This window comes from Dama dama, chromosome 16 (assembly GCF_033118175.1).
Source record: "Dama dama isolate Ldn47 chromosome 16, ASM3311817v1, whole genome shotgun sequence".
NCBI classification, from domain to species: Eukaryota; Metazoa; Chordata; class Mammalia; order Artiodactyla; family Cervidae; genus Dama; species Dama dama.
The window spans coordinates 41,263,897-41,271,450 of NC_083696.1; the positions used below are offsets into that span (position 1 = coordinate 41,263,897).

Genomic DNA, 7,554 nt, shown 5'->3' on the forward strand with positions numbered 1-7,554 from the left:
GCACCTGTAGGACTGGGAGGAGTCAAGTCTTCGCTGCCCTCTCTTCTGATGACACCTATGGCTAGGGGCTCACAGCAGTGAACAGGGAGTGCTTGTCTAAGATACCCAGGAGAAAAAAGGGCACAGAGAGGCCCAGGCCCAAACCCACAGAGCATCAGTCCAGAGGGATAGGACATGGAGTAAGAATGTGGGGAAAAGCAATTCCATTCACCTTTTCTGAGAGATCCTTGGACTCTCTCTTGTTTGAAAACACTCAGGCGAAGGAAAACTAAACTAACGTTTATTGAGCTCCTACAGCGTATGTCCAGCCTTATGCAAGGACATTTCATCGACAGTATTCCACAGCATCCTCACGCCAACCCTGTGAGGTAGGTATTGTCCTCGATTTGTCAGATGAGGACTCTGAGGCTCAGAAAGGTTAGGTAGTTTGTTCAGTCACACTATTAGTAATGGACAGAGCTGAGGGTGAGTCTCAGACTCCAGACATCTCTGATCTCTCTCAGGCGCTGCCTCTTGGGAGGGAGGAGGGAGCAATAGCGTCTCCTACCCTGAGAACCAAGACGTCCCCAGAGAAGGAGCCTGTCCTTGCCCAGACCGTCCCTTCTCCGCCTGGGGAGGGTGCAGTCCGCTGAAGAGCTAAGACATAAATATAAAAATAAATAGCAGGGACCAACCCCCTAGCAGTGAGGGTGTGCAGTTTCCTCACTGTGGGAAGGTCATCATGCCGTTCACAGCCGCCGTGGAAGGGAGCCACGTGTGGGCCCTGTGGGGAAAACTGGGACAATGGCTGGAGTGGGTGGGCTAAACAGGCCCCTTCTAGGTCAAACAGATTTGAGAACAAAACGTCTGGAGCAGGCAGCAGTCGTGGGCACAGTCACCACCGTCCTCCATCTGCTCGCTTTACCGGTGTTTGTGATCCAGCAGGGATTCGAAGTTGGGAGAACAGACAAGTTTGTGCTTTATGTGTCCCAGGACTGTCATGTCGCCTGTCCTGCTGTCTCCAAGGCCCACGGACACCAGCTCCTGCCAATCCACAGAGATGGAGATGAAAGGCAAGACCACACACCCCACTGCTCAGTCCTGAGACTTTAATGTGATGATCCCAAGAGCCCTTCCCCCATGCTCAGCACCAAGTTGTCAACATCCTGAACAGCCTCCACCCTGATCGGGCTCACTCTCACCTGCAGGAAAGAGCAAGTGGTCCCCATCGTTACGTCCAGAGTCACCTTGCCGAGGAGGAGCTGCACCTTCCCTGACTTGCGGATGAGCAGCTTGCCTACCTGTCCCTCTGTCAGGTCAGCCAGGGTACAAGTGTTCTCTGCCAGCCTGGCTTCCTATGAAGACAATCAGGGGATGGAAACTGGGTGAGCAACTGTCTCCTCCATCCTTCAAGAACAAACCCTTTCCCAAAGGGAGGCATCAGCAGCAAAGATTAGAACGAGCTCCCCAGACTTCCCTGGTGATCCAGTGGCTAAGACTCTAAACTCCCAATGCAGGGAACCCAGGTTCAATTCCTGGTCAGGGAACTAGACCCCACATGCCACAACTAAGAGCTCACATGCCACAACTAACACCCCAACCCAGGGATTGAACCTGGGTCTCCTGCATTGCAGACAGATGCTTTACCATCTGAGCCACCAAGGAAGCCCCTTAAAAAAACAACAACATTAAAAAAACAAACAAACAAAGAATGAGCTTCCCAGAGAGGGCCTTTTCCTGGGAATGCCTGACATTGGTCAATAAACAAAAACAAAAAAACCCAAACCACAGATAAATGGACAAAATATCAGTAACTGCTGAAACTAGGTGATGGTACATGAGAACTTGTATTCTCTCATTTGTATATGTTCAAAACAGTTCACTGTGAAAAATAAACACACACACAATTTGGGCTGAAGCACAAAGCCCCATGCCCCTCTCGGGCAGCAAGAACGCATATTATTTTCAAATTTCACCACGGGCGACATCCCTCTGCTTCCCCCTCCAGGTGGCTATTTCCCCTCCAGGTCCCGCGCATCTTCACAGCCCTCACTGGTGAGCGTACCCGGTCTTTCTCTTGCTTTATAACCACCATCTGCCCGTCCTCGCTCTGCACCTCCGTCTTGATGGGCTTGATGTCCTGAGTGGGTGGCTGGCCGGGGAGTGAGTCCGGCAGCTGCAGGAACAGCAGTTCTTCCTCCTGCGTGAGGCTCAGCTCCCTGAGCAGCTCCGCCACGGACACGTCCTTCGGGAGGCCTGGGATCTTCCTGGCTGCTCTGAGAGGAGCCTTCATCTTGGCCTCCTCATCCTCATCTCGGGGCTCCTCTTTTACTGCCCAAGACAACAGAACGTGACGGCGATCAGAGGCTACCTCCAGCCACCTCACCACACCATCCCGTCCACCTGGTCTGCCCCCGTCCCTCAGCCAGGAAGCTGGAGGGAAACTGTGCTTAGAAAGAGGGGCCCAATATTTGTGTGACTTATTTTAAAAGGGTGGCCCAGTGATTACAAATCCACCTGCCAATGGCAGGGGACACAGGTTTGAACCCTGGTCTGGGGAGGATCCTACATGCTGAACAACAAGCCCATGTGCCACAACTACTGAGCCTGGGCTCTAGAGCCCAGGAACCACAACTACTGAAGCCTGCACGCCCTAGAGCCTGTGCTTGGCAATAAGAAAAGTCATTGCAATGAGAAGTCCGCACACCACAACAAAGAGTGGCCCCCACTTGCTGCAACTAGAGAAAGCTGGTGTGGAGCAATGAAGACCCAGCACAGCCAAAAATTAATAAACCTTAAAATAAAGGAACAAACTCATTCTTTAAAAGAAAAATTAAATAAATGAAAACAGGTAGCTGAGGCTGGGCCTACCAATCCCCATCAGGGGCTGGGAAGCGCTAAGACAAGACTTAGCAGCAGCAGTCAGGCAGGCTCGCTCCTGCGGGAACAGCTGGAGGAAAGGAGACGAGACTTAACTGACCGAATACCTTTCACAGCAGGCATATCCACCTCCATATCCTCTTCCTTGGGGCCGGCCAGCCGTGGTTTAACATCTGCTTCCTCATTCTCTTCCTTGAAAAGCCAGCCCGAGTGAGCCAGCGGCAGTTGCACAGGCATATTTCGAGTGTCATTCCTAAGCCCAGGGTCATCGATGAACTGCCAAAGAAAAGTCGGGGGTCACACAGCAGGGCCGGCATACGCACGTACCTGGAGGGCAGTCCACCTTGCCCGGTCACTCGGTCATGTCCGACTGTAGCCCTCCAGAGTCCTCTGTCCAGGGATTTTCCAGGCAACAATACTGGAGTGGGTTGCCGTTTCCTTCTCCAGGGGATCTTCATGACCCAGGGATCGAACCTGTGTCTCTCGCATCTTCTGCACTGCAGGTGGATTCTTTACACCTCTGAGCCACCCGGGGAGCCCACAGTCCACCTTAGCTCTTTTCCAATCAAAGATTCCTGCCGCTCGCCAGACTTTCGGGACATTAGAGAGCTTCCCCCCTCCTGGTTCCCTGGAAGTGCTTTTCATCACAAAAGCAGCCCCTTCCCCTTGTCTGCTGGTACCTACATCATCCTTCTCCAGCATGCGCAGGATCTGTTTTGTTTCTTCATCTGTCTCCCTCTTCTCCTTTTTGATGTTGATGATGTGAGAGGGCCCCACGTCTGACATATCCACGGTCTTATCCCAGTTCCCTGTGGAAAACCACCCACAGTTCACCAGGAGTGAGTGAGGAGCCAACAGCAAGGAAGGCTAAACTGGGAGCAAGCGGGGGATACCACCACCCTGGTCCTTCTCTTGGGCAGTCTGGACTGAAATCCACTGATTCCTTCCTCCCAGAGCCCTGGCAGCTTTGTACCCTTTTTCTTCATCATTTCGGCGGGGCCCTGCTCGAATATGGAGTGGGACTGGATCACTTCTGGGCGCCCCCGGCTCCGTCCATGGCCCTCTCGCTGTCGGTCTCTGTCCCTTTCACGCTTCTCTTTCTTGACAGTTACTTCTTCCTTGGGCCTGGAAAAGCAAATGGGTCAAAGGAAACTACTGACATCACCTGCATCCGAGAACTGGTCTCACTCTCCCACACCACTCTGCTCCACGGGAGGGGAGTTTATGAGCCAACAACTATATCGTGAGAAGAACAGCACCCACCTGTGTGGGTGGTCTAGCACCTTTTTCACTTCCTTGATGAGGCAGAGTCCTTCAGTTTACTGTACTTTACCTTTTTGAAGAGTGTATACTAGAATTGTAACACAAAAGGTGAATTACAGAGATTGCCCCCAAATGTGGTTTTTTTTTTGGTATTGACTGAAAGCAGGAAGGTTGCAGCGCAAAAGAATGTAAGGGAAAACCTGACCCATCTTTGCCCAAACTATTGGCTCTCAACTCTGGCTATAAAACATAATCTCTCTCTGAAGTAAGTTAGACAGAGAAGGAGAAATATTTTATGACATCCCTTATATGTGGAATCTAAAAAGGAATTACACATATGAATTTACTTCAAAACAGAAAGAGACTCACAAACTTAGAAATCGAACTTGTGGCTGCTTGTGCACACTGCTATATTTAAAATGTATAACCAACAAGGACCTGCTGTATAGCACATGGAACTCTGCTCAACGTTATGTGGAGGCCTGGATGGGAGGGGAGTTTGGGGGAGAATGGATACATGTATATGTATGGCTGAGTCCCTTCACTGTTAAACTAAAACTATCATAACATTGTTAAATGGCTATACTCGAATAAAAAAAATTAAAAGTTAAAAAAAAAGATAATCACTGTTTCATTGCAAATAAGTTAAAAAAATTTTAAGGATTAATTCCCAGGCATAAGTATTTTTTTAAAGCTTGCACATTAGAATCACCTGGGAGCCAGGGTCGGCAATCACTACCAAAAAGAACTAAATCTACAAATTTAAACTTCTGAGCCACCTACTTAGTTATTTCCCCAAAGGTCCAAATTCAGAGCAAGTAAACAAAGGGGCAAGGATTCCCAGGTGGCACTAGTGGTAAAGAATGCAGGAGACACAAGAGATGCAGGTTCAATCCCTGGGCTGGGAAGATCCCCTGGAGTAGGGAATGGCGACCCACTCCAGTATTCTTGCCTGGAGAATCCCATGGACAGAGGAGCCTGGCGGGCTACAGTCCATGGGGTGGCAAAGAGTCGGACTCAAGTGAGCGACTGAGCACACACGCACAAACAAGGCGCGAGTATTCAGGAGGCCTAGCTACTTACTCTTCCTTGATCTTCCGACTGATGATATTTGGGGTGAAGGTTTTCTGAAAGTAAAATAGAGGAGTCACTGATTCGGTAAATTCTGGCCCCAAAGTACAGAGGAAAAGAAAAACTTCCAAAGGGCATCTTCTATGGATGAAGACCAATATGGCTCTCTTCGGCACATTCCATACTGTTGTCAAATATCTACTGAAATGGACAGGTGCTTGAAAAGGAGGAATGTCATGCCAAGGGGATGGTGAAGCTATATATAGAAGGGGGCATCAAAAAACATTTAAATGGCAGCCTCAGTCTCTGCCTCTTGAAAGGACAGCCCTCATGACTCTAACAGCAGAGGAATTTACCTACTCTCACACTTCATCTTCAAATTGCTATGAAGACCAGACAGTATTATAGAGATTGAGCTCTACCAGCAAGATTCAAATGGGAAAGACACATCTGCCAGCACTCACAAACTGATGATTGGGTTAGGCTGCCACCAGAATTTACAAAGGGAAACAGGTCTTCAAAAACTGGCTGTTTTATGCTCTGTCATCCTCCCCACTCTCTTTACAGTCTACCCTTCATATCTACAGTCACAAACATAATAGAAAACACAGAGGCTCTAATATCACACCTAAGACTCAATACTTTGGACCAGAAGTCTGCACATTGGGATCTAGGGCAAATTCAGAACGCTCTTAAACTGCAGGCAAAGTTTATGTCTGCGTGGCTATCACGGGTTTCTGAAAGGTATCCAAGACACACCAAAAGGAAATAAACCCTGCTCAAGTTGCTTCTGAGCTAACTAGGATTCTGTTCTTCAGTCATCTCTGAGAGCCATGTCAACATCTCAGACCCCGTATCTTGACTTGAAGGCAGGGCAAACTCCCCAGAAATTGCAGGCGGAAGTCTGAAGACCAGATTCTCAAGGCCCAACACCACGCCTGGCGCACGGTAGGCCCTACAGTCAAACCCCCCGGTGCCTGGAATTCAGCGTAGTTGGGTTTCTGTAGAAAGGTGCCGTTGGGTACCTTCTTGACTCCCCCGAGGGTGAGGTCCCTGGAGCGGATGGAGGGAAGGCGGCCCGGGGTGAGGGGAGGTGCCGGCCTTCGCCCAATAAGCCCCCGCGCCCCAGAAAGGAGGGGTCGGGGCCCTCCCGGAGCGCTGGGCTCGCCCGCGGCGTTTCCTTCCGACATGATGCCTGGGAAGGAAGGCGAAAAGTGGTAACGAAGTCACTCGAGGAGGAAGGACTCGCGGACCCTGAGCGGAACCCCACCCACGTGGCCTCCCGCCCCCCAGTCGGCGCGTCCCTCCCGCAGCGACTCAGCTCCTCCCCCTCCCACGTGGCGGGACTCCCCCGACCACCCCGGCCAGGGCCCTTGGCTCGCCTTCTCCCCAGGCCCCCGGCCAGGCACGAGGCAAAGACGCACCCCTCCGCACCCAGGCTGTAGTTCCACACCACGCGGGTCCCGATTTCACCTCCGACGCGACGCGCAGCGTGTTCCGAATCTCGGCGCCGGGCGGAAGTCTGCGTGGCAGGGCCCGGGCGCCGCCATCTTGTCGCGGGGCGGAAGTGAGGTCGGTGGGCGGGGCCGGGCCACAGTATTTATCCCGCGGCGTCTCGCTCCCCTCCGCCTTCTCTTCCCGGTTCTTCCCGGAGTCGGGAAAAGCTGGGTTGAGAGGGCGAAAAAAGAAGAGGGGAAGGGTCTAGAGGAAGGGTACGTTCGCTGGGTCTTGGCCCCGGGCATAAGGTGGGGGCGCCCAGCTCAGGTCTGGGGGCCGGGAGACCGTCTGGACGCAACGTGGGAGTTCGCCGCTGCGGAGCCTCGGGGTCGAGACTCGGGATGGGGCGGGGATGCGGGGCAGAGAGCGAGACCCCGACTCAGAGCCCTGGAGCTCTAGGCTGGGCCCGGCCGAGCCTCGATCGCCGGCTTGGTGATGACCTTGGAGTGGTCACTGCACCTCCGGGCTGTCCTCGCCCTCGTTTGGGGATCTCCATCGGACTCCTGGTGGGGTCCTGGGGTGGGGCTGTGGGCATGGGGCCGTGAGCACAGCGCTGGAGCAGCTGAAGCGGTTGAAGCGGGTGCCTAATCGCACCTGCCCTAGGCTCGTGACTGTGGGTCCTTGTATACACGCTTGTTCAATCCTGGAACCTGAAAAACGAAGTTCGTTCTACTGGGAGGGACAGATCTAAAGAACTTTCGTCGTGACTCTGATGTTTGTAATTAAACATAAAAAATACCTTTACTGTCGTTCCCTCCACTCCCAAACCATGTAACTTTAGAGATAGCTTGAGGGAAGGGAAACATTTGTTAGAATTTCACACAGAGTAACTATTAAAACTTTTGCAATATCTTCCAGCCCCAT

The 7,554-nt window shown here is 52.0% G+C and overlaps 1 protein-coding gene across 1 annotated transcript; it reads right to left on the minus strand.

Moving 5' to 3' along the window:
- Nucleotides 1–264: 264 nt before the first annotated feature.
- Nucleotides 265–6,751, minus strand: POLR3D (RNA polymerase III subunit D). The gene is made up of 9 exons (XM_061163924.1): nt 6,618–6,751; nt 6,219–6,388; nt 5,206–5,249; nt 3,833–3,984; nt 3,544–3,668; nt 2,967–3,135; nt 2,045–2,310; nt 1,182–1,334; nt 265–1,023 (listed from the first exon to the last, which is right to left on the minus strand). The coding sequence occupies exons 2-9, from the start codon at nt 6,381–6,383 to the stop codon at nt 901–903; spliced, it is 1,197 nt and encodes a 398-aa protein (XP_061019907.1). The 5' UTR covers nt 6,384–6,388; nt 6,618–6,751; the 3' UTR covers nt 265–900.
- Nucleotides 6,752–7,554: the final 803 nt, after the last annotated feature.